This window comes from Vanacampus margaritifer, chromosome 2, assembly GCF_051991255.1.
Source record: "Vanacampus margaritifer isolate UIUO_Vmar chromosome 2, RoL_Vmar_1.0, whole genome shotgun sequence".
NCBI lineage: Eukaryota > Metazoa > Chordata > Actinopteri > Syngnathiformes > Syngnathidae > Vanacampus > Vanacampus margaritifer.
Genome location: NC_135433.1, coordinates 26,363,735 through 26,383,603, shown reverse-complemented (window position 1 = coordinate 26,383,603; position 19,869 = coordinate 26,363,735). Strand labels below are relative to the sequence as shown.

The 19,869-nt window shown below is 40.4% G+C and overlaps 2 protein-coding genes and 1 long non-coding RNA gene across 4 annotated transcripts in view; 1 reads left to right on the top strand and 2 right to left on the bottom strand.

The window, feature by feature from the left end:
* The window catches only part of mybpc2a (myosin binding protein Ca), a 34,241-nt gene extending 30,586 nt beyond the window's left edge, over positions 1-3,655 (bottom strand). Inside the window, exon 1 of the mRNA XM_077555722.1 lies at positions 3,463-3,655. Within this exon, the coding sequence (XP_077411848.1) occupies positions 3,463-3,655 (193 nt within the window). The remainder of the gene's footprint in view (positions 1-3,462) is intronic.
* A 5,415-nt stretch (positions 3,656-9,070) lies between these two features.
* Positions 9,071-15,060, bottom strand: LOC144044359 (uncharacterized). Its single transcript, XR_013291256.1, has 2 exons — positions 14,918-15,060; positions 9,071-11,796 (listed from the first exon to the last, which is right to left on the bottom strand). It is a non-coding gene; the product is annotated as an uncharacterized LOC144044359 (long non-coding RNA).
* emc10 (ER membrane protein complex subunit 10) lies at positions 14,431-19,869 on the top strand. 2 transcript variants are annotated; one of them, XM_077558713.1, is made up of 8 exons: positions 14,431-14,599; positions 14,706-14,772; positions 15,111-15,223; positions 15,369-15,482; positions 15,750-15,934; positions 17,841-17,934; positions 18,176-18,289; positions 19,354-19,869. In XM_077558713.1, exons 1-7 carry the CDS (start codon positions 14,510-14,512, stop codon positions 18,260-18,262), a joined length of 750 nt encoding a protein of 249 aa, XP_077414839.1. In that variant the 5' UTR covers positions 14,431-14,509; the 3' UTR covers positions 18,263-18,289; positions 19,354-19,869. The 2 variants fall into 2 exon arrangements, with proteins under 2 accessions (XP_077414839.1, XP_077414838.1); XM_077558712.1 differs by lacking the exon at positions 18,176-18,289.

Below are 19,869 nucleotides of genomic sequence, written 5' to 3'. Positions count from 1 at the left end.
ATACCAGATCGTCTAACCCAGGGGTAGGGAACCCTGGTCCTCGAGAGCCGCCGCCCTGCCTGTTTTCCATGTCTCTCTCTATCAACACACCTGATTGATGAACATGATCGTTAACAGGCTTCTACAGAGCCTGCTGATTAGCTGATAAATTGAGTCAGCTGTGTTTGAGGAGAGAGACATGGAAAACAGGCAGGACAGTGGCTCTCGAGGACCAGGGTTCCCTATCCCTGGTCTAACCTATAGCAGCCCAGAGATTTACTCATTCCTAACCGGACTACATCACAAAAGCATTAAGACACTTCGTCGGAAGCTGAGGAGTTTCTAAAACTCTAATAAGCTGAGTCCTCAAAAAATGTTTGGCTTAGTATCAGGAAATTAGGTTGGCATGTTTTACATGACTAGACCAACCAAAAAAGAGTTTCAAAAAGATGCAGCAATGTTGTCATTTTGCTTTGAAGCAGCCTTTTTTAATCAAATCAAATCAAACTTTATTTATATAAGCACCTTTCATACATTAAAATGCAACTCAAGGTCACAGTGGCCGCCCATAATGTTTTACAAATTATGTATTATGACTTAGGCTGTGTTCACACTGCAGCTCAATTCCGATATCTGATTTTTTTCATGCAGTGTGAACAGTACAATTCCGATTTATTCACACCCGACCTGGGCCTCTTTCGTATGTGGATATGTATGCGATGCGTCTGCACTGTGAACGCTCATCCGCACGCATCCGATTCATACGTCATCAAAAGCCTGATACGCGCTCTGCGCGGGCGGGAGAGGGTGCTTGGAAGGGAGACTACCGACACGTCTGTGAATATATATACAAAGCTGTTTAGAGTAACAGTGTCTTTAATTTAATCGCACTTGAAACATGAAGCATAAAGTTGACATGTGTGGCGATAGTAGAAATTCAGCCCTGCAGACGGTTCATCGCGAACGGCGATGACACGACGTGTCATGAAATGAGGAGGTCGAGGAGTGTCCCCTCATTTCCCCAAAATATTCTATTACTTCTTCCAACCTCGCTACTCTGGCGACATGAGATGAAAAAAAAATACATCCAACGGATTTCTGTTGCTGTTTATAAACAGAACATTCAAAACTGCCGCACGAGGAAGCCAAAGATAGAAGCCAACCAGGAGCCAGCGTGAAAACAGTCCACCAACCAGGAGCGCGGGCGTTCGCACAGTTAAATTTGCATAATGTATGCAGACACGACATATGAATCCAACTCTTAACACGTCCCTGAAATGAGTCTACCAGTCCACCGATCTGTACCGTGCTTTGGCACAGCCAAATTTGCATATGACACTGATAAAAGTCGCTTGGCTCGGTGGCTTGGCTGGCGGTAAAACGTTGCGAATCAGGTGACTTGATCACTGCAACGTGACGTCGTTTTGGGTGTACGTCACTCGACGTGTGCTCTTTGCGCATGCAAGTCTCATCACCGGCGCGTTGCGTTCGCATTTATTTTTGTCATGTGAACAGTACAGAAAAAGATCGGATTTGACAAAAATTCCGAATTGGGCATCACGCCCTGCAGTGTAAACGTCGCCTTAGAAACATGGAATTTGGTCGACATGTCAATGATGAGTAGGCCCACCAAAAAATCTTAAGGAAATACCCCTAAATCCATGCGACTTGCAGGAGAGCACAATCTTTACGTTATACTGAAAATATGTTTAGTTTTCGTTTATTCGCACATAGACAAAAAGACAATATAAAAAAAACTGTTGTAACATTAAAATGTGCAGGAGAGATCAGGAAACCCATATCGGGTTTATGAAAAAAGATCTCACCTGATACATAATCTTCATATTCAGATTACAAATTCAATACAGAAACAAATATAAAACAGTATATATAAAATACACTTAATACAGCAAGAGCATTTAAAAAAGGACTTTTTATAGTATTTTTATATTACTAAATAGAACTGTAGAATAATGTTCCTTTTTTGGGGGGGGGTTCAGCCCCAGGAGTCAGATTCACTCAGCAGCTTGAAATTTGGTGGATTTGTGCATGATGAACAGACCGAAAAAGTCTCCATCAAATGCCAAAAGGACACAGGAAGTCTGCCATTTTGGTTTGAAGCAGCCATTATAGGCTTTTTTTCCCCCCTGAGCCATTTTCAATTGGACTTTAAAGACAAACTTCTACATGTTGTCCAATTGCTACCAAATTGGAATCACAAACACTACGCAGATGAATGAATGAGGAATTTGCTAAACCGAACCCCACAAAAATCTCAAAAAGCCATGCCTAAAAAAATATAGGAAATTGACTATTTTAGATGAAAGTGGCTATTTAGGCCATTTTGAAGGTCCTTCAAAGACAAACTTCTCCCACAGCAATATTTTTGCCGTTTTACTTGGCAACATGAAATTTGGTCAACATGTCCATGAGTAGACCTACAAAAAAATATCTCAAGAAGTCATGCCCCAAAACAGGAAATTTGACATTGTGCTTTAAAGCGATCCACTTTAGGGTGACATTAGACAACGGGTAGGGAACCCTGGTCCTCGAGAGCCACTGTCCTGCCTCTCTCCCTCCACAAACACAGTTGATTTGATGAACAGGATTGTTATCATGTCTACAGAGCTTGCTGATAATATGAGTCAGCTGTGTTGGAGAATGGAGACATGGAAAACAGGCGGGACAGCGGCTCTCGAGGACCAGGGTTCTCTACTCTTGCATCAGACCATCAGAGTTTATTTTTGTTTTAATGTGTTTATCATGAGTAGCCCCACAAAAAAAGTGTCAAGAAATCACACCCCAAAAAGACACAATCCCGTTTAGTTTTTAGAAGCTAGTTTATGGTCGACTTCCATGGGGCCTTCAAAGACAAACTCATCCTAGGGATTTAGTTGGTTTGCCACCTAACTGGAAGCACGTAAACGAGACATATACTGTATGGTCAATGCATGTTTCCGACAATGCGTGTTGGCAGAGTGTGATGACCCAAAACACTAACAACTCAGTTCAATATGGTTTAACACACCATCAGCCAAGAACTAGAAATACAGTAGTACCTACTTAACTGTTGAAAAGAGGCATACTTTTTTTCCACTATCTTTTACTCGTCTTCAATTAGCACAAGGCCGTTGTGGCTCAACAGATGGACACGTTCCTTTTGGCCGAGGCTCACTTCCTGCCATTCCGGTGTAACGTTACCCCATTCCCAGGCCGTCATCTAGTTCCCGCGAGTATGCAGCAGGCACTTGATGGACGACGGGCAGATGTAGAATCAAAAGACGGACAAAAAGAGACGACAAGTGAACCGATGGATGGAGAGTTCGCAAAACTTCCTCAGGGGATGGAGACAATTCAAAGTAACTTTTTGTTTCCAACAGTCATTCGTTTTAGTGGAATTCCAATTATCAGTTTACAGTCAGGTCATAAAATATAATCTTCGCTTCACAACCTTTTAATCCCACAAGCCTTATAACCGCATACCCTTCCTTCTCCCATAAATCCTCTTGGGCAGACGCCCCAGGCGAAATCCAAACAAGCCGTAATTCCTGTCGTTGCAGCCAAACATCCCGTCCTTGGCGTTCCGAAACGGATCGCATGCCTGACCGAGGCGGAATGTCGGCGAGCGAGCCAATCCAAGACCGTTGTCGCCTGTTAGCGGGCGCAGGAATAACATTTGTGGCAAGACAAACAACTTTGGAGTCTTTACAGACACCGGAGTTGTGATTGGCTAACTTGTCCCAGCATATTAACGCATATTAGCAGCTCTGTATGAAATTGCTGATAAGGTTGTCATGGTAACAAAACCGGAAGTGACAGCCAACTAACCAGGCTGCATTTACACCACAAGTCTAAGGCACTGGATTATGATCAATATTTCAAATGAGAAAAGATTGAAATTTGACTTGGCAACATGGAATATGGTAGGCATGTCTATCATGAGTAGAAAAAAAAAAGTTTCAGGAAGGCATGCAATCCTGCAAAGACATTGGTTAGGAAGTCTGCTATTTAACTTTTTTAAGATCATTTGCCAGGTGTCCTTCACTATCAAGCACATTTCTGAAGCAGGGCAAACCTAATCAAACAGTCGCTGGAAAGAACAAGTCTGCAAAGGATGGAAGTTATGTCTTTTGGGTAGCTTTTTACATATTTTGACCTAGTGTAGTTGCCGTAGTTAGTGAACAAATATAGTCTCAGATCATGTACTCACATTTTACCAATCAAATGTGCTGTAGACACAGAAAATAACGAGAGAGAGAGAAAAGATTAATAAGTCACCACATAAAACACAAAATTCGAATAACTCAGTTCATGAGTTTTTGATTCAAGAAGCCATGTCTGAAAAGCCATAAAGAAGTCTGCTATTAAAAGCTCCATTTCCAAGAGTCTTTTAATAAAGGTGCATTGTGGACTTTGTCACTTGTTTACTCGCGACTGCCACCACTGGCCTTAAGTGTAACTGCAGACTGTCAAGTTTGTGCATGGTGAGCATGCGAGTACGTGCGCTCGAATAAACTCTTCGTTTTTTCAGTTTTCTTGGACTCTGAGCTGGAGTTTGGGCAGTGCTTGAAGCTGGCCTCTTCTTGTGTTTTTCAGTTTCCATCACAATTGTGCCATACGCATGCTAACACTACATGTCCGCTTTGAAGAGTATGACATCACCCTCCACCACTCCCCGCCCCCAAGAAACTATGGAGTGTTAGCATACAAGCTGATAGGCGCAGTCGCAGTTAAAAAGTCAGGGCTCTTTGTACTCATCTGGACATTGGTGAAGCATGCATAATGTAGAAAATGTTTTAATATTAACATTTGAAACCCCACAATTTAAAGATAATCTTCTCCTGGAATATATTTGAAAAATTCCTCCATCCATCCATCCATTTTCTTAACCGCTTACTCCTCACAAGGGGCGCGGGGGTGCTGGAGCCTATCCCAGCTGGCTTCGGGCAGTAGGCGGGGTACACCTTGAACTGGTTGCCAGCCAATCCAGAAAATTCAGTCTTGTTGTTCAGTTTTATCAGGCAACTGAATAAATTTGGTATATTGCCAATCCCACAAAAAAAAGTCTCAGAAGCCATTTCCAAAAGACACAGGACGCCTGCCATTTTGATTTAAGTGATTATTTTAGGATCCAAGCACAAAGCCTGATTAAAAAATAATTACAATAATAATAAGTCAGCCCCTGAAGTCAGTTTCACTTAGCAACATGAATTTTTGTATGCTTGTCTATTATGACTAAACTCACCCCCAAAAAAAATTCAAGAAGCCATGTCCAAAAGAAAACAAGAAGTCTGCAAATGTGTTGTTTTGGGGGACACTTTGTGGTGAATTCTGATGATTAATGAATTCAACTTTCATATTCCGTTCCAATTGTCACATTTCATAGTTCACAGACAAAACTTGTCTTCATTGATTAGTATGACTTCCTTTTTTCTTTCCTCTTCTTATAAAAAGTTGTTAAATATTCATGAAATTATTTTAAAAAAACATATATATATGAAAATGTTCACTTTTTTGGCCTTGAGAGACAAAATTTATAAAGTAGGTCATCCAGACATCTCGTTCAATTCTAATTTAGTTACATTCCCTTATAACGGAATAAAAATCTTGGACTGTTCTGGAGTCTTGAAATTAAAGCAGTCTTGTGTCATTACCTCAATATCAACAAATACTGCTGACAGGACAGGTGTCCTCATTCATGACTCAGAGTCCCTCTTATAGAAGGCGATGATCTCTTTGGTGACCATTCGCACCGATGGGGAGAATGTCAAGCTAACTCATGTGTCAAGCGTCCTGGTAATAATAATGGCGCTCTCCTCCCTTCGTCAAGTTACGGCCATCGCCCAAGCGCCGTTAATGCCAGTGAAACAGCCATCCGCATATTCAAGAATAGATCATTTTCAACACCAATGCCCCCCCCCCCCCCCCCCCCCACACACACACACACACGCCCTTCTTTCACACCAGGAATAAGGGTTATGTCGGTCAAGCCATGGTTTGACAACCACTCTGCCTCGTGGTGATGCGGTACGGGAGACACTTCCAAAGTGATTCCGTGGCTAAACGAGATCCATTTGGAATTTTAGCCACTTAAAAGAAGAGGCCGCCACAAATCTCATCGGACTTGCAGCGCTGCAAGCTGCGGCTAAAAATAGACGCTAATTAGCCTACTGTGCTAACATCCTTCATTTAACAACAAGTTTATTATTGTCGTAGTAGTTCACAGCCATGTACATCTCGAGCAGCTACAATTTTTGTAGTACATTTACGGTATATATTTTATGTCAGAGCAACAACACAAAGTATGATTGACATTTTATGGCAAATCAGTTAATTGTCTGCTATGTCTTGACAAAGATTCAAATTTGCCACAATCAGACAAAATCTCTAAAATGGTACTTGATTTATATAGCGCTTTTCCATTTTGCCTACTCACTCATCTAGTGATGACGCAGCATCAGGGGGTTGAATATCTTGCTTAAGAATACTTTGACGTGGTGACAATGACCTGGGATCGAACCCACATCCCCAGGGTTGTGATATAGCCACTCTACCACTGATCCACACCGTTCCAAGGAGTCAATCTTGATCTAAAAAACACCTGGAAAAAGCTAAATAAACCAAAAAATGGCAGCTTGAAAGCAGCATGGCAGATTTCCTGTGTCTTTTTGGGCATGGTTTCCTGAGACTTTTTTGTGGGTCTTTTCATAATACATACTGTATGTCCACCAAATTGCATGTTGCTAAGTAAAACTAGATCTGGAGCTGGATTTAAAACAGAATCACTTGTCAGCTTGGACCCTAAAATGGTTTCTTCTAGCCAAAATGGCAGACTTTAAAAAAAAAATTGGCACGGTTTACTGAGACTGTTTTGTGGTTCTACTCATGATACACAGGTTAACCAACTTTCATGCTCCTGAGTAAAACTGGCTTCAGGGGCCGATTTCTTTCTTTTTTTTTTACTACTAAATTTTATACTCCAAAGTGAAACTTTTAAACATTTTGTTGGTGCTACTAAGCAGAAATGTTTTGTGTTATTTTGTGTGTAGCATCTTAAGACTTTTTTTGTGGGTCTCCTCATGATGTGAATGTGTATCAAATTTCATGCTTGGTAGAAAAACTGATTTTGGGTGTTGTGTCCTGAAAACATTACATGATGGTCACTACAGAATTTTTGGAGATAAAGTATACTGTTTTTTGGGTCATCACACCCAAACGCCTTCACCTCACACCCCTGCAAACACCAACAAGCCCACACACTGGGCGAGTGACTCCATCTAAGAGGCCTTTCGCACCCCTCACCTGTCACGAGGCAGGATGAAGATTCCCTGCCCGATTGGAGAGGTGACACCATCGAATGAGCGCAGCTTCCAAGCTCTCTCCTCACACCTTCCGTCAACTATTCTGGTGGCTGTTTATTGGGCTATGTGCCGCCTTCCAGATCGCCCCCACCGCCACCAAACCCACAAGGGAGTCACATGGTCTGGCTGAAGCCAAGGAGGCCAGGAGGGCTTCAAAACTGAGATGGTGTGATGAACTTCAAGCATATTCGAAGGCTGTCCTTGCCTGGCAGACGGCAGTAATCCGAGACGTGGGATGCGTGAACAGACACTATGTTGCGGTACATTATTTGCACACCCTGCCTTATCACAGATTTTTAAGCAATATATTTTTTATGGAAGTTTATGGGAATTTATTTAGCTTCGGAGACGTTTAATGTAGTAACAAGTTGTGCCACAAAATATTGAACAACGCTGAGCTCTAATGTATGCCCGTTACCAACATGTATGCTGTTTGTATATGTTGCTGCTCCACGAGTTAAAGTAACAGTTATTTAAAGATTTAGTATTACGGGGAGGGAGTCCCACGATTCGATTCTGTGTCTGCAATTCGATTCAGAATCGATTTTCGATTCAAAACTATTTTTGATTCAAAATGATTTGATTGACAATGATTTCTGCTTCAACCTATAGGTGTGCAAAGAATTGTCTGGTTTGCAAGACAGAATGACAAATGGAGACATTAATAAAAAGTCTTCTTTAAAAAAAAAAACATTTAAGTTTGGAATTGTAATGAAAGTGCCCTTTTCAACAAAAACAGTGTATGAACCACAAATGCTATTCTATGTAGCTAGCTATAAATTTTATGTTTTTTATAGTACAGTATATATATATATATATATATATATATATATATATATATATATATATATATACACACATTCTGACCTCCCTGATCAGAGTGAGTAGTACAGTTTCGCAAACAGCGAACAGTCAAAAAGAGTCCAATGCTGGTATCTGTTTCAACCTGTTCCATTCTCACTAGTCAGGTTTCCATTCAAATGTTTCAAAATTTCTATGCAAATTTTGTGAAAATGCGCAAAACGGACATGCAACTTATGCCCGTTTCCATCCGCTCTTCTTTTGCGAATATGCGCCGCGAGATGACGTTGCAGTGACGGAACTTTGGGACAATGGGGAGTTCCAGGTAGGAATGTTGGGTTTTGACGGACTGAATGGAAGTAGTTTGCCTTGTTGGCTTCTCCCCCGCATGTAAGTGAAGTGTGTCATTACATTGAGAGCTGATGTTAAAAAAGCCATCTAAAATTGCATTCATATTTTTTTACTTTAATTAATTATAAAAAGAATCGCGTTTCTTCGTCTCCCCAAACATATCTTACTTTATCATCCGCAATTTATTGTGACTACAAACGTGTAGTATCGGTCAAAACGTGCAACGTATATCCGCTCTTCTAGTCGCTTATTCGTAAAACCTGTTTCCATCGCCAAAATGCGCATTTTCCTTTTTCAATACGCTTCAAAAACCACCCCCTCCAAGCATTTCCATTCAGTTTCTTTTTCACAATTCTTGAAAATTTGAATAAAAATAGGTGGATGGAAACCCACCTACTGACCATAGAGATTGGACGGTTAAAGCAGTGACTTGCTTATGCTTACTTGAATTTATTTGCACAACTCAACACAGTACAATACGTTATTCCAGGCTCATCAGGCTCAGTCACTTCCTGTAGTCTGTTCCCTCACTCTAATCAGTCCCCCAAGCAAAATGAACTCAAACTACAACTACACAATACTATTGTGACAGTATCAAGCCATTTATTGCACTCCAGTTGATGTTAACTGTAAATCTAAACACACAAAATGAAGAAAATTACATACAGTGCACACTTAAATGCAAACAAACTTGGTTTAGCTTGTTTTCCAAACGTAGCTAGCTCAAGGCTAACGCACAATGGAAAGCGCCATTGGCTCGCTAATGCTAATCAGCGCACTACTCGCAGCACCTTTTTTTTTTTACGCTTCAGGAATGTATACAGAGAAGCATCTTAATATTACTCTTTGGACACTAAAATACACAAAAACCTTTATTGGCATAACTTAATCGTGACTTTTTTTAAATTGTGTACAACATGAACAATGCTCCAATAAAGGCATACACAAACCTAGGGCAAGTCCGTATAAAATATCGATTTTGGGACATTTTATATTGATTCTGAATCGTAGTACCGGTAAATTAGAATCGTGATTCTTATGAGAATCGATTTTGTTTTTGGCACACCGCTAATTTTGTACCATCTAGTCTATGTTGCATTAGCCCCCTTGGTGTTTCCCATTAGCATTAAGCTGGTAGACTTTGGTCAGAATAAATTAGTTTTCGTGTTATTTTCGTACTCAACAATTTTTCGTCCCCGTTTTCACACATCAGCTTATTTTTTGTACAAAAACCCCCCGAAGAGGTTCGCTGACAAACATGGCACAGAGTTAGCTCATGGAACAGGTGGAATGAACAACTACTGTAAATTCCACAGAAAGGGGAGAAAGGAAAAGGTGGTTGCACCTGCTCGGCCAGAGGCCTCCCTATCCATCCTCTCCTCCTGCACTGGCGTCTCATCTCAGGTTTCAAGCTCTGATTTACACGCCTGTTGACAAAAGGCGGTGACAGCGCATATTTTAGTCACCATGACAGCACCAACATGCGTTACAGCCCCCGCGGCGTGATGTCACAACAGACCAGGTTATTCTTGAACGTGACACCTCACGCTTTATGAGCACAAAGATGAACAAATGCACCAGATTTAATTTACTGCAATATGACACATCGGGGATTTGCCCTCAGGAATGGGACAAGCCAGGGTATGCCAGCATAAGCGTACCAGAACCAAAGCAGTAAAGCTACATGACAACATAAGTTAAAATGTACTACTTGTGTAGGAGCCACATGTTATTTTTGCTTTTATTTGCGGTAGATGACCACAGGTGGCAGTGTAGGCACTGCCCGGACCTCTCCACGTTCCCTCCCTAATTTTTAAGCACAAGTGTAGGTGATCAGGTTGATGGATGTGATCATGCCACTCCGTCAAACACTCGCTCATACATACTCATACAATAATTTCACAAATAGAATTTCAGTTCTAAAGTTAGCAGCATAATTTAGGCCACGTTTGTTTGGGATGAAATCAATGAAGCCATTTTTTTGTGGACAAATATTTATCTATAAGTCGAGCGTGTCAAAAACATCTCCCTCATCCATCCACGGCGACGACAGGACCCAAGGTTAGTAGCTACAACTTGTATTAGGCTAAATAGAAATGTACATTAGGATATTGGTGGGAGGGGGAATCACTAAACAGCAGACAAAAATATTAGGAAAAATAATACAAAATAGATTGTATATATATATATATATATATATATATATATATATATATAATTAGATGAGAATGGTAGACAAAAAAATACTGGGAAAGAAGAGAGAACTATTTGGAACAAAACAAAATAGACAAAAAAAATAATGTTGGGGAAAAAGACAAAACTTGAGAAACTAAAATGCTAAAGAAAACAATTACACAAGATAATTGATGAATATAAAAATAGAGTTAAAAGTAAAAAACTATAAACATAAGAAAAAAAAATTAAACACAAAATGATTCTGACAATACAAAACCATCCATTTGATACCACTTGTCCTCGTTAGGTTCGCGCAAATACAAAATTAGGCAATTAAAAATAAAAAAATAAAATAATTTTAACGAAAAATTACACAAATTATTATTTTTTTTTAAACGGAAAAAGTGTGAGGAAATGTTAGAAAATTAGACGAGAAAATAAAAACGTAAAAAAACAGATAATCTAAAAAATGACCTTGGTATTAAAACTACAATACAAAATCAAAGCGCAACATCAGCAATTATTTCAAGAAATGCGTACACACCTCAGTCATCATCTGCATTCATTCAAATGCCTTCAACGTCTGTTTTTTAAAACCATCTGAAACCCTTACACTAAGCTCTGATGGTGTATTAAACTATAGAATAGAACGTACAATTTCAATCCTCTTTTAAGCTGTGCGCTTCCTGGTGGGCCTGTCGTGAGTCGAGCAGTGGAAGGTGATTGACAGGCTACGTTAGCGGTTAGCTGTTCCTTTGTGTCGACATGCCGGCAGCTTTAGTGTGACATCTTACCAGGCTCCTGGAGCTCAGGCATGTCTGTCACAGTCACTTCCAAAGCGTCTTCGTCGTCTCGGGGATCTGCCTGCACTTCCTGCTCCATCCCTTTTTATCACCTCACCGCCGCCTCCTTCCTCCTCCTACCTCCCGCCAACGCTGCCAGTCATCTCATCTTCTTGGAGTGACAGAGCGCTTGTCACCTGAAACCTTGGCAGCAGCTTGGAGAGCAGGAGATCAGGGCCGCCGGGAGACGCCGCCCGCCCCCGAGGTGCAACTCATCGGAGGTGTTAACGACTGCCGCTCTAATCAATCATCGGGGTGGCGGAGGCCCCGAGGCCCCGTGTGCGTTTCTGTGGTCCAAAATAAAAAGAGGAAAATGTGGAGGGACACTGCCCGACTTGGACAATTACATTTGTCTGAGCTGTCAGCGAGAGTGGGATCCATAAGATCAAGGATCTCATGGGTTCTTTAGGAGGTGCCCTGTACACTCCCTGTACATGTCTGTGGATACTTTTACAGCTGATGTAAATATAAACTCAGCAGACACAGTATTAAGGCATGCCTAATGCAGAAACAATCTGATGGCACAATTGACCATCAAATGGCCACTTGACCTCAAAGCAAATGGCGGACTTTCTTTATCTTGGCTTCTTGAGATTTTTGTGGGTCTGCTTGTCATGGACATGTCTATCAAATTTCAAGTTGCTATGTGAAATTGACTTCAGGGGTTGACTTTTCTAAATATTCCCTTAGAAATGGCCCTAAAATGTCTACTTTAAACCAAATGGCAGATTCCTGTGTCTTTTCAGGCATGCCTTTAGTCTTTTTCATGGGTCTACTCATTAAAGACATTTCTACCAAATATCAAGTTGCTAAGGGAAACTAGATGATTTTTCCAAGTATGGCCAAAGGCAAAAATATCCACTTTGAACTAAAATGGGCTGATTTCTGCTTGTGTCTTTTCAATATGTCTTTTTGAGTCTTTTGTAGGTCAACTCCTGAAAGACATGTCATAGATATACAAAAACATGAAATGCTAGACAAGTGAAAAAGGCTCAAACAAGATTTTTAGTTTTTGAGCTAAAACCTCATGCTGCCATAATTCACCCACACAAATCATCCATCCATCCATTTTCTTAACCGCTTATTCCTCACTAGGGTCGCAGGGGTGCTGGAGCCTATCCCAGATGGCTTCGGGCAGTAATCAAAAGGCAAATTCCTCTTGTATGACTCATCTGTTAAGTATTTGTAGTTCAGACTTGGTGGCAATCGGACACAATTTGTAGAAGTTTGTTTTTAAAGGTCCTGTGAAAATGGCAGAAGAAAGCTTAAAATGGCTGCTTTAAACAAAATTGGTGGACTTCCTGTGTCTTTTGGGGGATGGGCGTTTTTTTTTTTTTTTTTTTTTTTGTGTCTACTTATGATAGACATTACTACCAAATTTCAAGCTGCTGAGTGAAACTGGCACCTGGAGCTTAATTTTTAAAAAGTACCCAACCAAAACAAAAATGAAAAATGTGTAATTTCTGTACGGAGAGTTAAGAAAAATAAACATTATTCTGCAGTTTTATTCACAAGAATTTACAGTATTGCATAGGGACGGGCGAGTATTAATGCCAGGTATCCAATACTTAGCCTAATTTCAAGATATTTGTGCCCGCGATCGATACCAGTATGCGCCGCCCTCCTGTGGCTGTTAAAAAATCAGAAGCTAGAAATTAGAAGAGCAGGAAATTGCCTTTAATTTTATGCAATTTTAAGGTTGTATATAGGTCTTTTTTTACAATTATCTGTCATTTGGGGGGGGGGGGGGTGTATGTATCAAAAGTATTATTGTAATCAGTACTTGGTATCGGTGTCAGTGGCTACTTAAGAGTTGAGTACTTGTAATGGTATCAGTCTGAAAAAAGAAGTGGTATCGAACATCCCTAGTATAATGTGAACATTTTAATTTCCTGTAAACTGCTTACCGCTGAGGTTTACATAAACAGATACGGTACGGTTAATGTTGTATAACCGTTGCTGACATCTGCTTCACATCTGTATTGCATGGAGTCCTACATTCTGCATCATGAGCCTATCTATAAATTTAAAAAAAAGTTACGGTCTTCTTTCTCACAACACGCCATTTGAATACGCGACAAAGTCAAGAGATTCATATAAAGTCTACATTTACATTCAAATAAGAATAGCACCGCTGTTTATGGTGTTAAAAGAGAGAGATAACACCTAATCGGTGACCAGATACTTCATCTCAAGTTCTGCAAAAACTACATGAGTCAGCTACTTATATATAATCTCCTTCCTTATTAGACGTGTTATTGCATGACATCATCCTCCTCCTCAGCTGTTGTACACCCAATAAAAGTGTTGTTAGAGCGCTAAAATAAATTGTGAGCTCTATGGTAAATTTTGTTTATTGAACAAAGTTATTTTATCTATTTTTAAGGTATTTATGTATTTTGTAAATCTTCAGATTTATTTTTTATTTTTACTGTGCTATTTTTAATTTTATTTTTTAATTTTTTTATTTAAGTATTTGTGTATTTATTTTTAAATAGGAACCAGGCGATATGGACCTTACTTTGTCATTTGGTGACCTCTGTCGTTCAAGAAAGAGAGGTGCATGATACACTTTGATGACGAAACAGTTTTGCATGTAATTTGTTCAACTTAAAACATGAAATATAGACTTTTAAACCAATCCATTCATATTTCGAGGGTTATTTGATAAATTATATCACGTTCGGAAACACGTTGTCATTCATTTGGTTGACTCTTACTATGACAGCCTATCGGAAGCGCCAACGTTGTATTGCTTTTTTGCTTTGCCAACGGTACCTTCGTTTACCGTTTTACGTTCATGTTTAATTAGTAAATGTATAATACACACATTTGGAACTACTTATTAATTACAATTACTTTTGTATCCATTTAATCATTAACTAGGTTGTCATTTATTTGGAAGACTCTTATTGCGAAAGAAACCAGCGGAAGCAAAAACGGCGTTCTATCAACGCTGCGTCGCGCCTTACATGCTTAAACTCGGTTGGCAATACGAAAATGAAGCCTTTATCAATCACAACGGCAGTTATTTCTTTTATTTTATCGCTTGTGTGCATTGACATTGTCTTTTGCAACAATGGCAGGAGGGTACGTGCGTGTCGTTTCAAATTCATCGATGATCTTCGATGAAGCCGTTAGCGGTGTGTTAAACGGCTAATGGCAGCTTGTGTTACTTGTTTCCCTCGATTTCCAGGTTGGCGACGTCCAAGATGCGGAATTCAGCGATTTCTCTGTGCCTCTAGAACATTCGTTTGAAGCTGGTGAGGAAGTTTTCCTGTTTAAGTGCAATTTTTTTTGCTTCGTCTTTGTTAGTCACCTCACGAAGCCGTTTCAGTGCTACTGGGGAGAACAACCTAGCGACCAGACGCCATTCGAAAATATTCGATTTCTTTATCTTTAACTTACCGACTTTAGCAGGCTGTGTCTGGTGAGATATTCACAAACTCTACTGTTCTGACTTTAATTCGGCTTGTGTCATTTGTAAATCACGCCACCATAGTTTCTCAAAGCTCCTGTCTATTTACTTTGCTCCCACACGATTGAACATGCCATTAAACAGGTGCATTTAATCGAGAACTCTCGCGTGATCTCTGTCCAGATGACGTAAGCAAGTTCCGGATGCGTGGAGCGCTGCTGTTGAAAGCGGGCAGGGAGCCGGGAGTGTCCCTGAGTCAGAACCAACTAACGTTGGATGACAGAGTCAAGCTCAAAGTGAGTCAAAGCAGCAAGATTTTTTTTTCAATCCCCCATTTATTTATTCATGTATGTATCTATTTATTTATACCTCATAAACGTTTATCCACTTTTGTTTGAAAGCAATATTAATGTATTAAAACGTGTTAAAAATGTGTGACAGGATGTGGCGTCTGTGGACGGTCTATACCGAATCAGAGTGCCTCGGGTTTCGCTGCAGGCTGACAGACAGACGGAGCGACAGATGGATGGATATCTCACTGCTTTTGTCAGAGCTGTAAGTCTTTCGACAATAATATATGGCACCAATAAAAACAATTCTATTGCTTTGACCTGAGCACCAAACCGGTGCATAGTCATGATTTTCAGCAGAGGGTTAAAATAAATTTTGAAATTTGTGAATGAAACTGCACATACAAGGGTTTACTTGGAGAGTTTTTTTTTTTTTTTAAGGTTTGTTTTACTACCACTGCTCTAGTATATGAACATGAACGTTCGTAATAATAATAATAATCATGATGATTGCCATGTTCCCTCTGTTCAGTGCGCAATGGTGGAGTCCCACCTGAGCGACGTGATCACGCTGCACACGGATGTGTCGGGCACACTGATTGGCATTTCCATCGTCACGCTGCCTGGCGCGTGCAGGGGGGCGGACGTGGAGGACGAGGTGGACCTGGAGCTCTTCAACACCACGCTCAGCGTTATGGCCCCCATCAACGCGCCCGGGTTGGTCACACGCAACGCTCGTTACTTCTCATCCTTTCTACTTGATCATTTCTCATCGTGAGGAACTGGCGAGAGGAGCGATGGCATCAAGTGATTGCATGTAGGGCCCAAACGCTTAATTGAGTCACAGAGCTGGGCAATTAATCCAAATTTAGTCGCGATTTGGATTTTGGCTTCTCTCGATCTTAACTCTTCTACTGCCACACGTTATCTAAAAAACAACCCCGACAGTGCCAGCCGATTTTGAGCATTTTAAGGCCAACAGAATATTGTGTGATCTGACTACATACACATGGTGGGTATCAAATGAAAGATCGCGTTCCATTCTTTCATTAGAAAAAAAAAGTATGTTTCTACCTTATTCCATTCTTTAGGAATCACCATTTGCAAATAGGTCATTTGAGTAATATTGAGACATTTTCTGAACAGTGACTTTGACACTACTATTTTAGTTTAGTGACGCTGTGCGAATTAGATTTAATGTGACAAAGGCTTTGATCAATCACGTCATCCTTGAAAATGGTCTATTTCATCAGATTTGTCATGTTTCTATGTAATTCCATATTAACGGGAGCCCATTGAAAAGACATACAATGCTGCCATCTGCTGGCCATAGTTAGTGGGTGTTTTGGGATTTTACAACCCCAATGACAAGGCAGTGCTGCACAGACAGTCCACTGCCTTTTGAGAGAGAAAAAAAACTTGTAAACGTGAATTAACGTTTTTGGCAGCATTCATTTGGATTTTAGTATACGTCATTAAACGTTTTTGGCAGTAAAAGACTTAAAAACAGTATAATTGAAGAAAACAGTTAATGTGCTGAACAGTGCTCTATGTTTGTGCAAGTTCCCTGAACGTACTGTTACTTGCACAGCAAGCGTGTGTGATGAAAACCCTTTTTAATTAAGTGATTAATCAAAATTCTAAGATGTGATTAATCTGATTAAAAATGTAATCATTTGACAGCTCTATTAAAATTACACATATATAAACGATAAAACAAATACTTTAATACTTACACTTGAAAATACTTTTTTTCGACAGGAATTACCATCGAATGCCGCCATTTTCACGCTATTTTGGTCAACTGCAATCAATTGTGGGTAATACAGTGTAGAACACGGGCGCAAAGGGGGCAGGGCGTAGTGACTCAGGTGAGAACTGGGACACCCTACACACTAGGGCTGCTCAAATATGAAGAACCTTTTAATCACAATTCATTTAGTAATAATTGAAATCAGGATTGGGACAATCATTTGTTTTTTGGAACAAAAAAAGAAAATGTTTAGACGTAAAAAATGTCAAGACAAATACATTTCTTTGAAACACTAATTATGCAAGTTCCTTTTGGACCAAACGAGATTTATGACATTAGTCATTTTAAAATAAAATAAAATAAAAAAAAAAAGGTGCAAATATATAAATTTATACAAATCGAAATTGGTATTATTAATCTTTTCTTTTGTTTACGATTATGCCAATTTTGTAATTGTAATTGAATTTCGACAAATTGCACAGCCCTACTACACACTCACACTCATCAATGGGAACACTCAATTGAGGGGCACAAGGCTGGAAGTGCAAGTTGTGGGACGGGGCCAATATTATCAACCAATCGAGAAAGGGGTTCCCCTATTAGCACATGAAACAAAAAAAATAATTCACATTGCTAAAGTTGACAGTAGATTATCTGTTTGTGGCTGAGAATTTTTTCTGTGTGTGTATTACTAAGTGTCTTTGTGTTAATCTGTATTGCGCAAGGTGCTCCCCTCCTTTTTTTCCACAGCCGTCTCCACCTGTTGGCGTCACTTGCAGTTGCGTTCCCGCCAGGATTTGTCATCTCTGAGCACTCAGTGGCACATTTTTACTCTTTTTGATTTGTAATTGCCTCAAATTGTCTTCGCAGGCCCGAGACGGCTCTGTTCCTGGAGCGCTTGGAGCAGGAGTCTGAGAATAAAGGCAAGAATCCTCAGGAGCAGAAGTCTTTCTTCGCTAAATACGTAAGTGGATTCCCCGGCTATAAAACTCCTCTTCAGAGCTGTGCTCGTCTTTCCCGCTTGTCAACAAACTTCCGTCTTTTTGCTTCCCCTACCACGGCGAGATGGATGTTTACAAAAGCGCTTCCCTAATTGTGTCTGTCAGTTGCGATGCAACACCTACGTCTGAAGATGGCGCCGTCTCATGGCCCGCGCTGCGCCTTGCTGACTGTTGTGTGCCGGTTGCTGTGCTGTTGTGTTGCAGTGGTATTTGATACTGGGAGGCGCAATCTTCCTCATGGCTTCCAATTCGGCACAGCCCCCAGCAGGGGGAGGCAGAGAGCAGAGCTGAACCTCCCCCCAGACTCACTCACTGGAAGTAAACATGAGAATGCTTCATTGTGGCTCCTCATCTTCATCCTGCTCATTTCCTCACACAGTGGCCACCATCGCTTGTCCGAGTACTCAACTGCGGAAAGACGAGGCATCTGTAAGGTGTATGAAAGGAAATGCTGGTGTCTTGAGGCCCCATTTTAGTCTTGCCTCTAAGTCCTGCTGTTTTGGTTAGCGACAGACAGTGAGTTTCCATCCACCTATTTTTATTCGAATTTTCAAGAATTGCGAAAAAGAAACAGAAATTTGAAAAAGTTGGTTTTTGAAGCGTATCGAAAAAAGGGAAATGCGCATTTTGGCGATGGAAACAGGTTTTACGAATAGGCGACTACAAGAGCGGATATACGTTGCACGTTTTGACCGATACTACACGTTTGTAGTCACAATAAATGGCGGATGATAAAGTAAGATATGTTTGGGGAGACGAAGAAACACGATTATTTTTATGATTTATTAAAGTAAAAAAACATGAATGCAATTTTAGATGGCTTTAATAACATCAGCTCTCGATGTAACGACTTCACTTACATGTGGAAGGGAAGCCAACAAGGCAAACTACTTCCGTTCAGTCCGTCAAAACCCAACATTCCTACCTGGAACTCCCCATTTTCCCAAAGTTCCGTCACTGCAACGTCATCTCGCGGCCCATATTCGCAAAAGAAGAGCGGATGGAAACGGGCATAAGTTGCATGTCCGTTTTGCGCATTTTCACAAAATTTGCATTAAAAATGTCGAAACATTTGGATGGAAACCTGACTAGAGTGACATCACACATGGTGGTGCCTCCTAATATGGACTTCTAGGTCAAGTCAATTCATTAATTGAGCTGTGGCATCTATTATAGCAGAGGCCACTATTTGAGGAAATGTGACACTTTCTAACTATATCGGTAATTTCTAACTGGGAATGACTGCGTGAAGGGACTTGAATAAATCATGTTCCACCTAACCACTAACAACCTGCTAACAGGCTTTTCTTATTCTTGAAGCTAGTCAGGAATAAGCCAAGAACTGAATTGTGTTTTGTTTTTTTGAATGTGCTTTTCCCCAGTGGATGTACATCGTACCCCTGGTTCTCTTCCTGATGATGTCAGGCGCTCAAGACCAATCAGGCGGCGGGGCCGGCGGTGGTGGCGCAGCTAATGGCGGTGGCCGATAATCTGTTTTTGTTGTTTTCTTTTCTTTTCCCCAAAATTCTCTTGTGAGCTGCTGTACATGAGCGTTATTGTGATTTTATTTTATTTTTCTTAATACTACTGTGAAGAGAATAATAAAAGTATTTATGACCTATCGGATTGAAGTGGTTTGAGCTGACAGCAAACGGCGATGGTTAATTTTAGATTCCGACAACAACAACTAAACATAGTTTGTAACTGCATCTCCATAGCATACATTCAGTGATGTAAACAGAGATGTGATGACATCATTCTAAATGACTCGTTAGGATGTGATGCAACATATGATAGCTCATAAACAGCGTGTTTGCATTTTGAAATGTATTTAACAAGGATAGAAATTTAACTGGTGTCAATACTAGTAACTAATAAAATAAATTGTGATGAACGTT

Excerpts from the sequence above, each read along its gene's own strand:
- emc10 (XM_077558712.1), top strand. The coding sequence starts at position 14,510 with ATGAAGCCTTTATCAATCACAACGGCAGTTATTTCTTTTATTTTATCG. Across the intron at positions 15,935-17,840 it reads GCCCCCATCAACGCGCCCGG|GCCCGAGACGGCTCTGTTCC; the intron begins GTTGGTCACACG and ends TTGTCTTCGCAG. Across the intron at positions 17,935-19,353 it reads AGTCTTTCTTCGCTAAATAC|TGGATGTACATCGTACCCCT; the intron begins GTAAGTGGATTC and ends GCTTTTCCCCAG.